Below are 18,074 nucleotides of genomic sequence, written 5' to 3' on the forward strand. Positions count from 1 at the left end.
ATCATATAGAGAAAGAAAGTAATTCATTCATTCACAGGCTTGGAATATGGAGGGGTATATCTGTTTGGACACATCCTTGTAAGATCTGACCAGGCGTACCATGGGCGGATACCTACTTCAATCCCCAAGAAATATCCAAGGGTGACGAATAGCACTGCAGCCAAGCCACCCTTCTTGCCCAACTAGTGTGGTATGATCGTCATTAGACCTCCTTCCTACAATGTCAGATGTCAAATGCTGTGTTATCCTCGAGCACTGTCCTTTGCATCTCCATTATCCCAAGTCGTATTAGACGAGCGATGTTTTCAACTCCTCTTTTCATTTCACTTGGCCCCCCTCCCAGCCAAAGCAGATGATCTTGCCAACTTATCATTCCTTGCTTGATCCCAAGCACGGCCAGAACCACCTGCTTTAGCTTCTCTCTGTGCCCTCTTTTCCTCTTTCAAAGTCTTAGCTTTCTCTCTTGGGTCAATAACCACAAGCTCCTCTTCTGCCTTCTTTCTGTAGGAGAGGTCTTTGCCTAGCTTATCCTCCTTGAAGGACAGAGCATGGGACATCCAGCCGATATCATCCTCGTCTTCTTCCTTATCTCCATCACCTTGTGTGTCCCATTTCTTACACGATTGACATTCTACAATGAAATGGAGATCACATAGCGTAGCTTCTTCTTCATCACCAGCTGTATCATCTTTGTGATCCTCATTCTCCAGAACTGGCTCAGTCTTTAAAACCTCTTTTTCTGGTGGAGCTTGATCTAGCCGGGATTGAAATGCTTTCAGAAGATCCAGAGTTCGTTGATCCGTAGGAGCACTTTCTCCAGGATGTCGTTTTCTACCCCGAACAGATGTTCTAGGAATCATTGTTTCCAGCACCGATTTCTTCTTTTCTGGTACCGGGGCTGTCTGAACATTCCTTTTCATGGATGCTTTGAGCTCTGCAATCTGGGCATTTGTCCGATCTAAGAGCGAGGATACTTTTTGGACTGGTTCTGGTTCTGGGGAAGATGAGGCTGGCCGAGCTGCAGCTTTAGCAGGCCGGTTTGGAATCGATATCGGAGGTTCGGGTGCTGATCTAGGTTCTGGTGACGATTCCGGCGAGGGAGCCTTGATTTTCTTCTTCTCGAGAGTCTTAGCTGATGCTTTGGCTTTTGGTGGCGGTGGAGGTTCCTCGTTCTCGTTGTCTACCACAATTCTGGTGTCAAACTTCGCTTTCTTGACTACAGGAGCCGCCTCCTCGCCATCTCCTTCATCACCGCCAAAGCTTAGTAACTGCTTCCCAGCCTTCCTCTTTTTCTTCTTGTCGCCCGTCGCCTTAGGTTGTTGAACCAGAGGTGCAGTTCTTGCCCTCCTGGCCATATCCTTGAAAGGATTGACCAAAACTTCCACATTCGTGATCTTCGGCGGATACAAAGGCCTATCATCGTCCCCCACCTCCATCTCCCCCATCCTCGCAACATTGTAGATTGTGTCTCCTTCCACTCTCCCAAACAACGTGTTCTTGCCCTGAAGCTCTGGTGTATCACCCAGCGTAATAAAGAATTGACTCCCATTCGAATCCGGTCCCTCATTCGCCATCCCTAGCAGTCCTCTCCGATTGAACTTAATCCTGCTGTGAAATTCATCCTTGAACCCCACTCCATGTGCGCCGGCGTTCTTTCCTCTCCTCTCCTCCATAGGCCATATACCATGCTCCTCTCGCGCCTCTGCATATTGTCCTCCATCGTAAATGCTCTCGCCGCCCGCGCCCGTACCTGTTGGATCGCCACCTTGTATGATGAAGCCTGGTACAAGTCGGTGAAAGATCGTGTTATCGTAGTAGCCATCGAGACACAGCTGCAAAAAGTTGCGACACGTCAAGGGAATCTGTTGTGCCCAGAGCTCGAGGGAAACGTCGCCGGCGGTGGTGTGGAGAATGCAGGAAGCGGTGGGTTGAGGTTCGAGATTGTAAAGGGACGACATTTTGATTCTAGACCTGCAAGTTAATGAGGTCCGAGAAGCTTTTGTGAGGTGGCGCGGCGTGGTGTAGAAATGATCAGTGCGAGGCTGAAAAACTCCAAAATTATTTACATTCACGTGGTCACGTGTTATGCTTCCCAGCATGGAATTTTAATTTCTATTGCGAAGAAGCAGGCTGTAAATATGTAAAGAAGTGTGAATTTTCTAGATGTCCGTTAAATTTCAAGAGGCTGTAGTTGACAGCTCCTCTACGATACAATTTATATGAGAGTTACTAGATGGCTGTCTAGGAACCATCTGGCGACCAGGAAGGAAAGAATTTGTTCCTGGCAGTGAATGTCAATCTCCTATGATTAAGAATCAGAAGGAAAGACGTGTAAATACAATGAAGGAAGAGTATTTTCGATTGAAGCTCCATGAATCCCCAAGTAAATCCTTCTCCAGATCGCCTTCTTTGCCTCATATCTACATCCACCTTCCACTTCCTGCTTGAGCCCGTGAGCCAACCAATACCTTCACCAAATTGAAGACACAGTATTCCAATCGCACAGTCTTGCACTTATCTTCTCTCCTGGAGCACCAATACACCACTGTTATTGGTGTTCCGACCATTGAAGGTGAAGTCTACCTAAGGAGGTTAGTAAAAGATACTTAGACCCAACCAAACTATCACTTTAGCTAGGTAGTTTTGTTTTCTCTTTAAAAGCCCAAGTCCGCACACAAATCTTTACCTGCGCAAGTATTACAATCCACCGATCGCATACTTTCGAAGAGATTTGAACAACATAATTCGACCAGGATTTACTCTGTACATATAAGCTTCGTGTAATCTCCCTGAAGGCTTCCAGTCTTGGAAGGAGAATATAGCAGCGCAAAGAATTCGAATTTCTTCGACATATCACTACATCGCTCTACTCTAGAGGATCGACCAAAGCACACAGCAGTATAAAAGCATCTGTTCGCAGCCTCCAACAAAGCGAACCTTGCGATCGACCTGGGCATAACCAAAAAGGCAGTCGCCATTGACCTTCACCATGGCGTCTAGAGTGCCTCTATCCTCCGCCACTGGAATCGCTGTCAAAGATATCGAAGCAAGAAAGATTTTCATTGTAGCTGGAATAGACGCAGAAATCCAATACCAACAGGAGATAACCGGGATGGAAGTTCCTCGTCCACCTTACGTACCATCGGGTCGTCGCACGACGGAAGAAGGAAGGAGCGATAGTGTCAGTGACTGCCGCAATCACAGCAGTCCTGATCTATGGTCTTCTGCCGACCCCGACTACAACTCTGACGACGACACCATATCTGACGTCGACTCTCGGAACGATCTCCCCAAATGCTCTAACCGGAACTGCCGTTATCAGAGCGAAGAAATCATTCCAGGCAATCTTTTGAGTTGCCCAGTCTGCTTGTTGGTTGCCCTCCGTGCTGGAATCGACATGGGTGGAAAAGGAAGCAAGAGATCAGCAGAAGCAAAAGCAAAGGAACGCGAGCTACAAAGGGATCAAGCTTCGAAGCAATCAGCCACAGAAGAAGTTATGCATAGTGACTCTCAAGATCAAACTTTGGGAGGAGCTCACGGACACCCTTCTGCAGAACTTGGTCACGCTCGCTGGTCTCAATCTGAGATTGAAGTGACGATGACTCTGACTGAACTCGCAGGGAGCTCCCCAGAGAAGTCGCCTTCGGAGACACCGACGCCGGAAGCGAGTCCAAAGTATGATCAATATGGCTGTATGACAGCGGTGACGGTCGAATATGCTCCTTCGGTACGTTATGACCAATGTCATGAAGCCAGCGGTCTCTGACCTGGAGCGGGGGCAGATACGTGCTCAAGCAGCTGCTACGAGCAAGGAGCCTTCAAGCACTGGCCGAGCTCTACTTGCAGAGAGTAACCACAACATCCTACACCGATCACCTCAGCAATCTTCTCTTAGAACAACTCCATTCCGAAATTCGGCCACAGGACCACAACTTAGACTCAGCAGAAACTACAGACGCCGGGTGATCCTTCATAAGGGATCTGGATACAACGACAAGGAAGTCAAGGCTCGAGCTCGGGAATTTTATTCCGTGGGCGAGAATCTCCCAGAGTTGGAACATTCGGACAACGACGTACCAGACGAGAATAGACCAGGCTTTACAAGACGACGTATCGAAAGGTCTCCGGTCGATGACTATCCAATACCTGTCCACGACAATATGGCGATTGCTCCCAAAGAGAACGAATATTTCCGCGCGATCTCATTTAGACCTACGAAGCAAACGCCCCACGAATATCTGGAAAGTCGGGGACAAGTGATGTGGGACCTGGAAGTACAGAGACTGATGCATCGTCATACCGAGATCCTGCAAAGAGAAGGTCAAGGTGCTGAGGCAGTAATAGATCAACCAAGCTTGGAGCAGCGGAGTCCAGCCAAGCATCGCGATACTGGATCGGGTGCACACCCTCGTCGTGAACAAAAAAGGCAGAGGGTTTCGGAGGAGGCCAAGATGTACTGAGTAGCGAGGTGTAGGTTTATGGTGAACACTCTCGAAAGCAGGGTTTGGGAATTGCTGCGTATATTCTTAAGTAGCGGGTAATTCGGGGGCGCAGTATTGGGCAGTCAGTCAAATAAGCATGTTTTTCTATTTCTTTGAAAAGCTATGCATCTTGAAATGGGCTCTTACAAGCTCACGGGAAGTGATCTAAACGGTCATCTGCCCTTAAGGTCATGATTTTTGACATTTGTGAAGTGCGATAGGCAGGTGGGGTTCTCAAGGTTTACTTGCGTCCTTTGCGAATGTTGCAGCAACAATCAACGGGAAGCAAGCCGTTGCCTCGACGTAAACCTGAATTTTAGGTTAGTGATGTCTAAGCAATTTGATAACAACATACCTTCACACTATCAGCTCCAACCTTGATCTTCCCCCAGCTGACAGCTTCATCAGGTCTAGCACCAGCATCGCTCCCGTCAAATTCTTGCGCTGTATTGATGTATACTGCACTCTCTGCACCGTTTCTCATCAAGCAAGCGTTGGCAACATGGTGTTTCACAACTCCGCCTCCTAGGATGATCATCCCTGCTCTCTTAGCACGCACAGCAATAGTGTTGATTTTTCGAATGTCCTCGACAATGTCAATCTTCAGCTGTAAAGGCGAGGCTTTGAAAGTATGAAAGTACAGCATGTCTCCCAGACTTCCATCTGTGAGTGCAGGGCAGAACACAGGGATGTCGTTCTTGTATGCCCAGTAATAGACAGAGCGTTCGTCGTTGATCTCCTTCCCAAGTCGCTGGATGACTTTCGAAGGTGTCCAGTTGATGGGCTCATCTGTGCTTTTGCTTGCTTCCTGCTCTTCCAACATTTTGTCTAGAATAGGGACAACCCAATCTTCGAACAGGCAGTAATTGTTATTGGGGACAATGAGATTCCCAATTCGGTTGAGACCTTTGCTCCGGAGTTCAGCTCCGGGTGTGGAGAACGAGCCCATGTATGTATCTCCAAGACATTTGATAAGGTCTTCCTCGATGCCGCCAGCCGTGGTCACAATAGCTGAAATATGTTTGTGCTGAGCTAGATAACGGAGGGTGCCTCGAAGGCCGGAAGAAATAAGGTTCGACGTATAACCAAGAAAGATGGTGGTCTTATCACCAGTTTCTGGATCTTGCCATGCTCTCTAGGATTGGTTAGTGCTGATGTCTGTCTCAGGCGAAACAAGGGCTATACCATGCCATTGATAATTCGCACTGCTTCTCCTATTGAGCTTGCTTGGAACCCCATGTAATTCATTCCACTCATCAGGTCATCAACAGTGATTGGTCGTCCAGCAAACTTGTTGAAATCCAGCTCTTCGACTTTCTGGGCATCTCTCGGCATTTCATTTGAAGGGACCAGGACGGCATCCGTCACTGTGGAAGGAGGTGCCCCCTGTTTGTCTGAGGTATTCATACTGAAACTTGGACTTTTGGGAAGAGGGGAATATGAAATGCAGTTGCACCTGCATTGGTTTGCAGGACAGAGCCGAAGCTTGAAAAAACTTGCTTGCTATTGAAAGACTATGTAAGCAGTTGAAAGCCGATCCTACCGCTGTCCGAGGTTGTACCTCTTGGATATACAGAGAGACCACGATTTTGAAGTTTTGATATATCCTTGACGCAATGGAGCTGATGATGTCTTTGTCTTCGAAGTTGATCCTGAAAAGTTTGTCATAGGGCGAAGCGACCTGCAAGCTCCCGCACGGTCGCTGCACAGCGGCTCTTAACCGCCCCGCTAGTCTCAGATATGGTTAGCCTGCGTCAACAGCCGGCCTGGTCTGGTTTGGCTCTTCAACTCGGTCGAGATCCAAATCCTCCTCCTCTCCACAAGGTTACGTGAACCACAACACTCACATCCTCTCCGTCACGAAGCGCACTCAGTCATTGATCTGGGCCATTGCCCTGATGATCAATGTATGTATAACCTTCATGTTTCACGTTCAGAGCTGACATCTTTAAGGGCTTCAAGGCCTTCAGCTCCGTACCGTCCCCCAAGCCATAATGTGGGCGATTCGCGCCGGTCGCCACGCGAACCACGAGACCAATCGCCGGGCCGGTATAATGACAGAAATGATAGGAATGATAGAGATGAATATAGAGGAGGTTCACACACATCGGAGAGGAGACGGTCGATACCCGATATTCGGACGAACAACAACGCCTTCAATTCGAATAGAGACAACTTCAGAGAGCCGATGGGCAGAGAGCCAACTAGAGATTTCCCTCCGCGCGATACACCCAGAGGCCCAAGAAACTTGATCGACGCACCCACAGGTCCTCGCGCATCGAGCTACGGATCATCTGAGTATCGTGGAGACAGTCGAGACGTTCCCTACGGACATCGTGACTACAGAGGTGATCGAGGTTTGAGCCGTGGTAGAGGTCGAGGCTGGAGAGATGATAGTCGAGATCGCCGGGATGGCCCTAATTTTCGCCGAGATGATCGTCATGAACGAGGTCAATCGTATCGAGATGATGGTCGAGATCGTTGGGGTAGAGAGCCATACAACAGCAGCCGAAGACCGACGTCACCACGAGGTCGAGGTCGTTCGCCAACATATGTACCTCGAGAGGCGCGAGATGCGCCTCCAGGAATCGAGGTAGACCGTGCTAGACGAGGTTCTCGCGATGGTCCACTTTCAGGAGGCTCACCTTCATCAGACAGTGCTCCCTTTTCTCGTGGATACAGCAGGCCACCTCGAGGCAACAGAGGCCGTGGTAGACCTTATTACGATGATAGACGCAGCAGATCTCCAGACCCTTCTCGGACCCGCCGAACTCAACCATCAGCTACACCTCCTCCCCAGGTTCCAGCTTTTGGCTCCAATGTATCCGTTCCAGGACCAGTGCCAGGAGTTGCTGTGCCGACTGCACCCCGTTATGAACGTGTCATTCGGCGTGGCCACGGGTATGCTCCATCATCCGTCAATCTGGCAATCGATAATTCCAAGAAGGAGGAACCAGTCACGACTCCTCAATCGGTTCAGAAGTCACCATCTGTAGTGCCTCCAAATGATCGTGAGATTACTTCGGAGAAGGATGAGAACGAAACGAGCGAGAAGAGTGAACAACAAATTCAGGCAAGTTCTCCAGACAAAGATCCCAAAGCTATTGCCCAATCGGATCGCAAACGCAAAGCTATCATTGGTAAACGTCAGCCAAAACCTATTATTCGAGACGTGTCTGATGTCGAAGACTCCGGCGATGATCTTGATGATGGCTACTTTGAAGAAGAGATGGCCAAGGTCCAGAAACAAATCGAGCAGATTCGCGATGACAATCCTCTAATGCCGCGCGAAGACCCAGAAGCACCATTCCTGACTCCGTTCATCGAGGCCAATGTTGATGAGGTACCTAGTTCCATCAAGGTTTTAGCCCCTCAACCTTGTATCGCCCCAGAAGTCAAGCAAGAACAGCCGCAAATTTCGGAGCCTCTGGTCTCAGCAAGCATACTTGCCACTGAGCCTTCACCGACCATATTAGGCCCGCGGCCAACGTCAAAAGGCAAGAGTCGTTCCGCTACTCCTCTACCGTCCGAGCCGATTGCGAAGCCTGTAAGCCGAAATGAAGCAATTATCTCCGCCATGGAACCTCGCCCTGCGACTGCGAAGCGAGATAATAGAGAAGGGGCAGTCATTCCAGCATGGGATCCTACGATGTTTCTCCAGGGTCCAAGCAAGGCTTTGGGCAAAGAGCCTTCTAGTGCAACTCCTACAGCAACCTTAAAGGATACTACAAATCACTCTTACAATCAAACAGATACGCCTATGCTGGATGACAAATCTCTACCCCCAACATTACCAATGGACCTCGATGGATCTATGGGAGGTCCAGGGAATCTTTCACGCTCAAGAGCAGATGTCCTAGTACTCAATGGAAGAGCCATTGAACTGGATAACGTGGCGATCCGAGAGCGCACTACCATGGAGGACTCTTTTGCTCCTACAAACGAGCCTCTACCTCGTGCAAATGCGAATTCTTCACGTCGATCATCAGCCACACCATCTCATAGTAAGAGAGAAGGATCAAGCGATGCGATCGGATACAGACCCATCATCGCCCCCAGACCTCGGAAACCAGTAGTTGATAACTTTTCGGATGACGAAGACGATCAAGATGTAACTGTTCGCGAGGAAGAGTTAGAAAAGGTCAGGCCTTTTATGAAGACACCACCAATTGACAGTCTACCAAACTTCAATTGTGTCCCGTTCCACGAAGACAAAGCTTTCTTGGCGAAAATGGATGCGTTGTGGACAGATGACAAGATCAACGCGATCATCATCAAGAACAGGAAGCTGGAAGAGGACAGAGCAGCACTTGAGCAAGCAGATGCGCGAGTGCTTTACCAACGAAAGCAAGAAGAGTATCTTCAATACGCAAGGTTTTCTAATGACGATCTAGCTGTAAAGAGCAGAGAAAAATTTGCAAAATCCAAAGCAAAGACTGCTCTGGAAGCTGCTGCACCACAATCGACTTCCATACCTTCCAGCGGAGCTAAGCCTGAAGGTCAGCGCCGATCGACGAGTAGATGGGCCACTGAGCATGACTTCGAAAGAGTTCTTCGAGAATCTGAGCAAGAGGCGAAGGAAAAGAAAGAGAGGGAAGACCGTGCTGCAAGAGCAAAGACTGCCAGTGCCAAGGAAGCCACTATTCCAGCACAGATTTGGAGTCAAGCAGAGTGGGACAAAACTGCATATACCGACAACACTGGGACGGTACCTTTCGACAGATCGTTTGCTCGTTTAGAATTCGGCGAGCCAATTGACCCCCTTACCGAGGAAGAATGTAAGATCTTCGAGGAGATTTATATGGAGTATCCTAAGCAATTCTCCAAGATTGCTGAACATCTTCCTGGGCGGGATTACAAAGTTTGCATTCAACACTACTATGCGGTCAAGCATACGTTGAATTTGAAAGAGAGACTGAAGAAGCAGCCTAAGAAGAAAAAGGGCAGAAAAGCTTCAGGCAAAAATCCCAAGTCCAACGCACTGATGGCAGATCTCGGTATATCCATTCGAGACGAGGTAGAAGAGGGTCAAGATGCCGACAATGGTGAGAGACGACGCCCGAGACGAGCTGCCGCTCCGACCTGGCCAATCGAAACGCCTGCAAGTGAAAACGAGGTAGCCAGTCCTGCACCAACCCCGGGCCGCAAATCAGCTGCCAAAGGTGATACGAACGGCGATGCGCCGCCACCTAAGCGGAAGACCAAAGCTACCCGGGAGAAAGGATCGAAGCAGACAAAAAACAACCAACTTCTCGCTGCGGCTCCTAGTACATCAGCAACTGGCCAACCTGAATCGCCTGTACCTCCGACCGTGCCATCTGCCGAATGGAGAAATCGTCGTGAGCCATCCGTAAATCCACGCGCGCAGACTCATTTTGATGGATCTGCGCAAAGCCAAACTGTATTCCCCTCGGTCCTCGCGCCAGCTGAAAAGCCTGGTCATGTTCTTCCCTCCAACCCAGAGATCATTTCTCAGCCTGCATTTCCCCAACAAGAACGTCTTGACTCTGCTCCACCTCAAGGATTTGAGCAACAATCGGATCGTAGGAGCATTCAACAAACGTCGAGCTACTGGAGTGTCCCCGAGCAGAACGAGTTCCCGCTGTTGTTGAAACATTTTGGCACTGATTGGCATGGAATTGCGAAGCACATGACTTCGAAGACCCATATTATGGTATACACCGAACTCTTTGATTGGCTTACCGTGCCGTCTGATAGCAACAAAAGTCGACGTGTCGCTAACATCCAGGCACAGGTAAAAAACTACTACCAGCGGCAGGTGGATTCGGGCAAGATGAAAGAATGGGAAGATTTCACCAAAGAGGCGGACGCCAAAAGAGAGAGGGGAGAAATCCTTCCTGAGCTTCCACCACCGCCACCTATGCCACCCAAAAAACGCTATGATATTACTCCAAACAATCTTCCGAGATCTGGCTCAGCTATGGATGTGAGCGACGATCTTACACCTTCAAGCCAAAGCAAGATGTTAGCTCAAGCCTCACCTCCACAACCGAGTCTAGGTTCTCGATTTCCTACTTTGGCTCAAGCTGGACCTGTTACTCAGATCCAACCGGCTACTCCAACCTCGGTCTTGAACAAGCACTTGCCGCCCCAGCCTATTCAGCAAGCCGCTCAGCAAGTTCAACCGGCACCACGACCACCTCGTGGACCTGCCTTGGGTTACTTCACTCAGAATGAGCCTCGCGACGTACGAGATCAGTCACGAGATCCTCGTCCTATTATGCAAGCCAACACTCAATTATCAGAGCGGTCGCTCATGGTCGCTCAAGAGGCGCATGCAGAACGACAAAGAGCTGAGTCGGCTCTCCGTCTACAAAATGACCAGCAACGAGAACAGCAAGCTGCCATGCAACGCGAACAGCAATTGCAACAACAAGTTCTATTACAACAGCAGCAAGCCCAGGCCCAGGCCCAGGCCCAAGCCCAAGCCCAAGCTCAGCAACGCGAACGTCAATTCCAGATGAAGCAAGAGAGCGAAATTCCTGACCTTCGTCAGTTCGAGGCATATAATGCGCCACAAATGCACAACGCGAACGTGGTTCAGAGCAGACCCGAGCCTTCTAAGGCCACCTCTGTCACGGCGCCGGAACAGAGACGCACTACTGCTCCTCCTCAACAGTTCCAGCCTCGTAGTCATCATGCTGCTCGCGGTTTCTTGGGCGAGAATATGGCTGGAATGCGGGAGATAAAGTCTACGCCTTCCCCAGCAGCTCCACGACCTCCCATGAGTGCTCCACCTGCTACTCAAGAGCAATATTCGGCACCTCCACAACCAAGTCTACAACGTGCTCCGCCTCAGCATCATCAACAAATGCCACAGGCTAACACCCTCGTTCCGCCTACAGTTCAATCTGCTCCTCAAGCTGTAGCACCTGTTCGTGCACAGGAGACTGTTCGGAAGACATCGTCTATTATGTCACTGCTCAACAGTGATGAGCCAAGCGACCCTCGTCCTACTCCTTCTAAGCGCGTGAGCGATGTCTCGGCATCGTCATTGCAACCTTCACGCACTCCACCGCCGCCCCAGCACTCTTTGCAAGGATCTCGATATGCTGCACATCCTTCCCAAGCAAATCCACAAACTCAGATGCCACAGCAAATAGGCATTCAACCGTCGGTTCAACAACAAAACCAGCCTGTACCACAACACCACTCATATAGCCAACCAAACCACACCCTTCACCAGCACTCCTCGTCAATTGGACATCCACGCAGCTACACCCCAACCTTTGAACGCGGTGGATACGGCCAAGCAGCACCTGCACAGCAACAGCAAAACTTGCAACAGATGTACTCGCAGCCCCCTCCACGCTCGACCATGGCCCCGCAACCACCGCCTATTCGACGTGAGCAATCTATGGGTGACATTCATGGAGTTCCAACTGGTTATGCTCGGACCTCTGCTCCTTCGCAGCCTCGATTAAAAGAATCACCTTATTCTCATCAACCCACACCACCTCCGCAACCTTCATCCCAACGACAGCCTGCAGTGTCTCCATTGGACTTGGCGCCATCTTCGGACCGTGACTACTATTCACGCCAGCCGCAGTCGTCATATCTCTCTATGCAACAACAGCAAAGTGCCACTTCGTCTCCACAACCTGGCCCGTATCATCCCCAACCTCTCCAGCAACCGCAGCCTACCCATCGACAGCTTGCCTTTGGACAAGGTCCCGCTCACGTCGCATCACCGCCGCCCCAATACACAAATCAACATCATTTGCACAGGTCGCGGGCTAATAGCTTTGACAATCGCTATCAAACGCCAGCTTCGGCTTCAGGACCCATTCCACAAGGTTATGCTCAGGCCCCTCAACACCAGCAAACTCCACCTGCTGGTCCGCCACTCTCCATGCAGTATCAACAGCAACATCCTGGTAATGATCGATATGAAAGTGGCTACGACCGTGATCAGCGTGAGCTTCGTGAGAGACGCCTGCAGGAAGAGCTATACCTCAGACGAGGGGAAGAGCAGAGGCGAAAGGATGAGAGACGAATTGATGAGAGACGAATTGATGAGAGACGAATTGATGAGAGACGATTTGAGGAATCTCGGCGCTAGTAATGATAATCATTTTGCTCCTGTCTTCCTGGACATAAAGTGCGCCATGATAGTTGGTTGGCAGGCACGTCGGACGGATAGACGCACCGATGTAACGATTTTGTACATGTAAATAAGGGCATCGGTATAATGATTTCAGGTGGCGTTGACGGTCTCATGAAGCATCGCACGGGAACATATTAACGGCCGGCTCGAAATATCTGCTCAGTGTAAACGATACCCGTTGATAGCTGTATGAATACAAGACTTCTACCAACTCCCGGCAATAAAGCGCGTGTGCAATGTGGTGCGTTTCGTCTCATTTTGTCAAAAGGAATGGCGATAGGCTACTCCAAAAGACATCAGTTTTGTGGCATGTTTACTGCATTTCTCCCTGCCTCCCTTCTTTCAGCTGAAGCGAGTAGCCAAAACTTGGCCTCGCGAGTCCGATCCCCTTTAATTTTGAAATCAAAGATCCATAGCTTCATCTGCACAATGCAGTGTCTGTCTCATCCAATGTCAAAAGGAAAAGAAGACAGAAAAAGACTCGTTGCTCTGTGCAAAGTATAGCCAAGTTAAAAAAAAATTGAAAGAAAAAAACCAAGAGTAGCAAAACTCTCTCCCAGCCCACTTTGAAATGTGAGGTGGTCGATACAAACCTAATCTAATAGGTTTCCGTATACGATTGTCGAATGCTGCACCGCCGGTAAGGAGAAAGGATTGCCAAAGAGGACTTGCTACCATGGTGAAGATGGCACTTATGAAAACACCCTAGTCGACTCTCCCTATTATTATTATTATTATGTTGTTGTTGTTGAAATTTTTTTTTAAACTATAGATGTTAGTTATGATAGATACACTTAGCGCGGGTTAACTTACAGTCGTGTACCAGTCGAGTAGGTGGCAGCATTCCGCTTATTTAACTCTATATACCGTTAAGCCAGATTCGGCCGGAAAAGGCTTAGCTTGAGCAGCAACACCGAGATTGCAATTGATATTGACGTAGCCACAAGGCAATTGTTGCATTCTGAATTCACTACGAGCCTGACATTAATATGACCTGCCTCGCGAGTCTTTTTCGCTTTTGTTTAGACTTGATGTTCGAGTTCTAGAAGAGGCGTTGGTGCGCATGTCCAAAGGGGGAGCGTCACGTGGAGTTTGTTTACTTTCGAGAAGACATCATCTGTCTGAGGCAGCCAAGTTTACTCCACTGAGTATCACCAATAAGTGAGTCAATTCTCGTGATAGCATCTCCAATGGCCTTTCAGGAGTCTTCGAGCTTCTTAGCTCGAGTGAGTGCATTGCGCGCAGTTTTGCAGAATCATCACCTCCAGGAAGAATCACTTGGAACATTACTATCAACCGCGGGAATCCTGAGATACGCGTAAGTCGAAGAATGCGTTCTCTTATCTATGGCTGGCCTCTTCAGGTGTTTAGGAAAGACCTGCCTTTTGAGATAGCAGACAACTTGACAGTCGAAACCACATCATGACGTCTCGTAGATCATTTGGCGAGTAGTTTAGTACATAGTCAAAAACAGCCAATGTCTTCTCCGACGAAATATCATTCCAATCTCCATAGATAACGAGACCCATCAAATACCATTTCAAAATATTGAGTCATGACCATGATTTGATTGCTGGTGATGCGCAAGATCAACGTTGAATTCTCCGAATATCAGTTATATGCCCTTGGACAAGATGCGCCCCAACCCCTCAATATCCACCTCAATCGCCTCATCCTCGATCTCAGCTTCTCTTTCTGCCAGGATTGCCACCTCCTTAATCAGTCATTCCAAGACGAGTATGATTGTCTCGCATTCTTCATCGCCGGCATTGGAATTCAAGCGGAAGATATCACAGCAGCGAGGGTGGACAGCAATGAGGGTGGGCAGCAATGACGGTGGGCAGCAATGACGGTGGGCAGCAATGAGATGGGTGATGGTCAGTTGAGGCAGTGAAAAAGGTAAGTTGATAAGATGATTGATAGACAAATCCTTCTCTTTACCCTTTTGTACTAAAGGTCAGCCATACGTTATTCTTTGTTACCTGTTGCTAGACAGATAAATCGGCCTTCCGATTAACGGTCAGCCGTACGATCTTCAATTGTCGAGATTCGTGTCTTGAAGATTATGAAATACCTGTTTGCGCTAGGGTCTACTGGTTTGTACTGATCGTGACTCTCTCTGATATTGATCCTGGTTCTCTGGCTTCAACCGCCCTTGACTTCAAATTACTGTCATCAATTAGAGATGGTGAAAAACAGTTGTATATCAGCGTTATCGGATATTTATCGGATAGGAAAAAAATGGAATTTAGATTTTGAGAGGACCGACGTCAGCGAAAAAGAGGGTGGGGAGGTGCAAGAAGGAGGGGAGGGCGAGGCTGAAAAGGACTAAATAAAGACAACCTAACGGTTTGTCTATCCAATTCACTTTGACAATAGGGTGAAGTTGGGTAGGAGGCAGTTTCGGGTATAAAGGAAGCCTTCGCGTCGCGTCGTCAAGCAGCTTTCCCCAAACACAACAATATCACTTCGAGACTTCACCAATAATTTTGTCCCCGAATCGTCCCCCAATAAGCCACATCTTATCAAAGCTGTACAAGAACGCAAGCTTGACCCCCCGCCACCCTTGATTCAGGTCCTGTTTTCAGACCTCTTTGTTGTGTTCACCCTTCTCATCACTCCGCCGCACCCATCCTTCCTCAAACCTCAATTCCGATACTTGAGTCGACGATGATGCTGCTGTTTGCAGTCATTGGTCTCCTCTCCTCGGCCTCGGGCTCTGTTTTCAGCTCCCAAAGCAACTCCGAGAATGGAGTTCTTGCCTGTGAATGTATATTTTATGGATTCATTGTTGACATGGCTTACAAGCTCCATCGCTGACCTGTTTTGATTTCCAGTCGACACAGATTGTACCTTTGCCTATCTTGGAGACAAGAGTTTGGGAGGTGAGGGAACACTGAAACAGCGAGCTGAGGACATTATCATGCTTACCAGGACCACAATGTAAGTTTCACGTTGTATCTTGCGCGTCATTGTTGACAAGTATAGTGTCTACGTCACAGAAAGCAAGAGCACTTCCCACTCGCCAACAGGAAGCTTCAAGGTGGTTACCACACCAGCATCGAACACCCCCTTGGTATGCAATCAGGACAATTGCCTTCGTCAACTTATTCAAGAGTCTCCTACTGCTGCCTCCTTCTGTGTCACATACACCAAGTTAGTCTCTACAGTGACCACAGGTCTGCCAGACATTGTCTCTCAATGCAAGTACGACCCCACTCGAGTCTCGTCTGCTTGTTCGTGCCTGGCCACCATGACTTTCTCTTCGACAATACCATCGGTCACTCACACAAGCCAAATGTCGACGAGCCAGAGTTCAAGTCATGTCTCTGAGGATACATGCACGACAAGCAAAAAGACTTCAGCGCCATCTCGCCTAAGTACATCTTACGTTTCTAACAAGACAAGTTGGAAAAGCACAAAGGCGGCTACATCATCGACTGCTGACAAGACCACCACCGGTACATTCACATCCTCTTCATTGGTCTCCACCTACTCAATCTTCTCAACCTCAATCTCGATTCCAGAGCGTACTTCAAGTACAGCAAGCTCAACCGTCTCAAAAGAGACAATCTCGTTGTCCTCGTTACCATCCAGCTTGGCTGCGTCTAGCACAGCATCCATCAAGACGGTATCGACTTCCTCCGATTCCGTTTCCACCACTTCCACATTAGCAGCTCCAGTAGTTTCAACATGGGTGACACTCCCACCATCTGATGCCATGATAGCTTGTGCAGGTAAGAAACATCATCCAAAATAGGTGATCAAGCTGACAGATTGATAGCATCGACAGAGTGTACCAGTGCCGGGAGTCTCTGGGATGGTTGTCTCACCCTCGAGAATGGATTAGATGTCTGGGATTGTTTGTGTACTGCCAACCACGACGAGTAAGTATAGCTGGACAGACTTTGAGAGAGAAACAATCGCTAAGACACAACAGGTGGTTTGAGACGGTGGCAGCTTGCACCGCCTGTGTCATGGCTGCTCTACCACCTACGATAAACGGTTCCTCGACACAATGGATGACCAACCCTGCCACAGGTGTACCATATGTCCAGACCCTTTACTGCAATATTACCGATCCAACGGTGAAGACAAGATACAAGTCATTTCAACTGGGACAACTCATCGCACAGACTTTCGAATCTCCTATTGAGTTCTTCAATATGACACTTGTGGATCAGCCTATCGTTCTGGGCCAAATGGATCCACCAGCCATTTCGGTCAGCCTCAGTGCAGCCAACAGTGCGACCATCAGCTTGCCCACATCTTCCTCTTCTTCTCAAGCCAGTTTTTCGAATACATCTCCAACTACGACGATCCAGTCAGTGGCCTTATCGAGTTCAACATCCTCTGGTATCAAATTGCAGACCACGGTGCAAGTCTCGTCCTCACAAGTTACCGCTTCGTCAACTGCACCAAGCCAAACTGCACAGCCAGAGTCGGCATTCCCCATCTCGCCCCAAATGGAGGCTTGCGAATGTGAGTAAGCTAAATAATGTTGGGAAAAAGTACTGACTTCTTTCAAGTCTCAAAGACCAGCTGTGAACAAGCATCCATGCTCTTCCAAGAGTGTGTCCACAACGAGGATTTGCCAGCCAACGTCACAGCCTGGAATTGTCTCTGCAACACCAATTTCGAACAGTAAGCTCTATTCCTGCTCTCTCACCGGTCATCCTAGCTAACATAAACAAGATGGAACTCAACTCTCATGGAGTGCTCAGAATGTATCTCCAAGGCTCTTCCTCCAAACATTACCAACGCACATTGGAACGCTTCTCAGGTCCCGATGTACATCGGCTTGACGATCCAATCATACTGCACGTTGCCAGTGGATCAGCGAGCTGGCAGTGTATCAGTCATGATGCGTGCTGGGAGAGTGCTTACGAGTGCATTCCAATCGCCAATTCTTTGGTTCAATATGACTGCCATTCCAGCGCCACTCGAATTTCCTTCCGGGAATGCCCCGAGTTGATGGGATGTTCTGAAGTAGAAACGGTTTGGTGGGGTTGGGAAGGGAATGGAAGCGATTCATATTTGCTTTACTAAGTCGTTGTTTTTCATGGAGTGCGTTGGGTTTCGATGATAGGAGATGACTGTGCGAAAATAAATGCGTTATTAAAAGTGCACATGTGTTTTTCAAGTGACTTTAATATTTAGGCCATCTCCTTGGGCTGGGATTGTGGCAGAGATAGACTGCTGGATAACTTTGTCAGTGTATGTTGTCGACAGATGAACTGCTCTGGCTCACCTCGGCAGAAGATCCAGACGACAAGTTGGATAATTCGGTTTGCTGGTCTCCAGGCATAAGCCCAGACGGCGAGCAAGTATTGTCAGACATGGCGAATGTGTCGGAGTTTACAGAGACAGCTGTGCGCGTCGAAGACTGTGCTTCGGCGCGGAGAGAAATGGAAGTTGTATCTGCACAAAGATGGATGGAGCTTCGTTAAAACCACAATTCTCCA

General features: G+C 48.8%; 5 protein-coding genes across 5 annotated transcripts; 3 read left to right on the plus strand and 2 right to left on the minus strand.

The window, feature by feature from the left end:
* Positions 1–34: 34 nt before the first annotated feature.
* LY89DRAFT_690550 (cyclophilin-like protein) lies at positions 35–2,014 on the minus strand. Its single transcript, XM_018216118.1, has one exon. It carries the CDS (start codon positions 1,956–1,958, stop codon positions 324–326), a length of 1,635 nt encoding a protein of 544 aa, XP_018063343.1. The 5' UTR covers positions 1,959–2,014; the 3' UTR covers positions 35–323.
* Positions 2,015–2,989: 975 nt separating this feature from the next.
* On the plus strand, positions 2,990–4,460 carry LY89DRAFT_676365 (uncharacterized protein; the record flags this gene model as incomplete). Its single annotated transcript, XM_018213580.1, has 2 exons — positions 2,990–3,727; positions 3,783–4,460. The coding sequence occupies 2 exons, from the start codon at positions 2,990–2,992 to the stop codon at positions 4,458–4,460; spliced, it is 1,416 nt and encodes a 471-aa protein (XP_018063344.1).
* A 255-nt stretch (positions 4,461–4,715) lies between these two features.
* LY89DRAFT_598859 (deoxyhypusine synthase) lies at positions 4,716–5,888 on the minus strand (the record flags this gene model as incomplete). The annotated part of the gene is made up of 3 exons (XM_018210062.1): positions 4,716–4,790; positions 4,837–5,616; positions 5,667–5,888. 3 exons carry the CDS (start codon positions 5,886–5,888, stop codon positions 4,716–4,718), a joined length of 1,077 nt encoding a protein of 358 aa, XP_018063345.1.
* A 380-nt stretch (positions 5,889–6,268) lies between these two features.
* On the plus strand, positions 6,269–10,425 carry LY89DRAFT_317025 (uncharacterized protein). The gene is made up of 4 exons (XM_018206681.1): positions 6,269–6,388; positions 6,435–9,820; positions 9,876–10,152; positions 10,235–10,425. Coding segments are annotated over exons 1-3 (3,606 nt in total). The 5' UTR covers positions 6,269–6,386; the 3' UTR covers positions 10,094–10,152; positions 10,235–10,425.
* A 4,854-nt stretch (positions 10,426–15,279) lies between these two features.
* Positions 15,280–17,584, plus strand: LY89DRAFT_741292 (uncharacterized protein; the record flags this gene model as incomplete). The annotated part of the gene is made up of 7 exons (XM_018220687.1): positions 15,280–15,379; positions 15,447–15,552; positions 15,598–16,346; positions 16,394–16,496; positions 16,550–17,091; positions 17,139–17,253; positions 17,305–17,584. 7 exons carry the CDS (start codon positions 15,280–15,282, stop codon positions 17,582–17,584), a joined length of 1,995 nt encoding a protein of 664 aa, XP_018063347.1.
* Positions 17,585–18,074: the final 490 nt, after the last annotated feature.

Source organism: Mollisia scopiformis, assembly GCF_001500285.1.
Source record: "Mollisia scopiformis unplaced genomic scaffold LY89scaffold_30, whole genome shotgun sequence".
In the NCBI taxonomy this organism is placed as follows: Eukaryota; Fungi; Ascomycota; class Leotiomycetes; order Helotiales; family Mollisiaceae; genus Mollisia; species Mollisia scopiformis.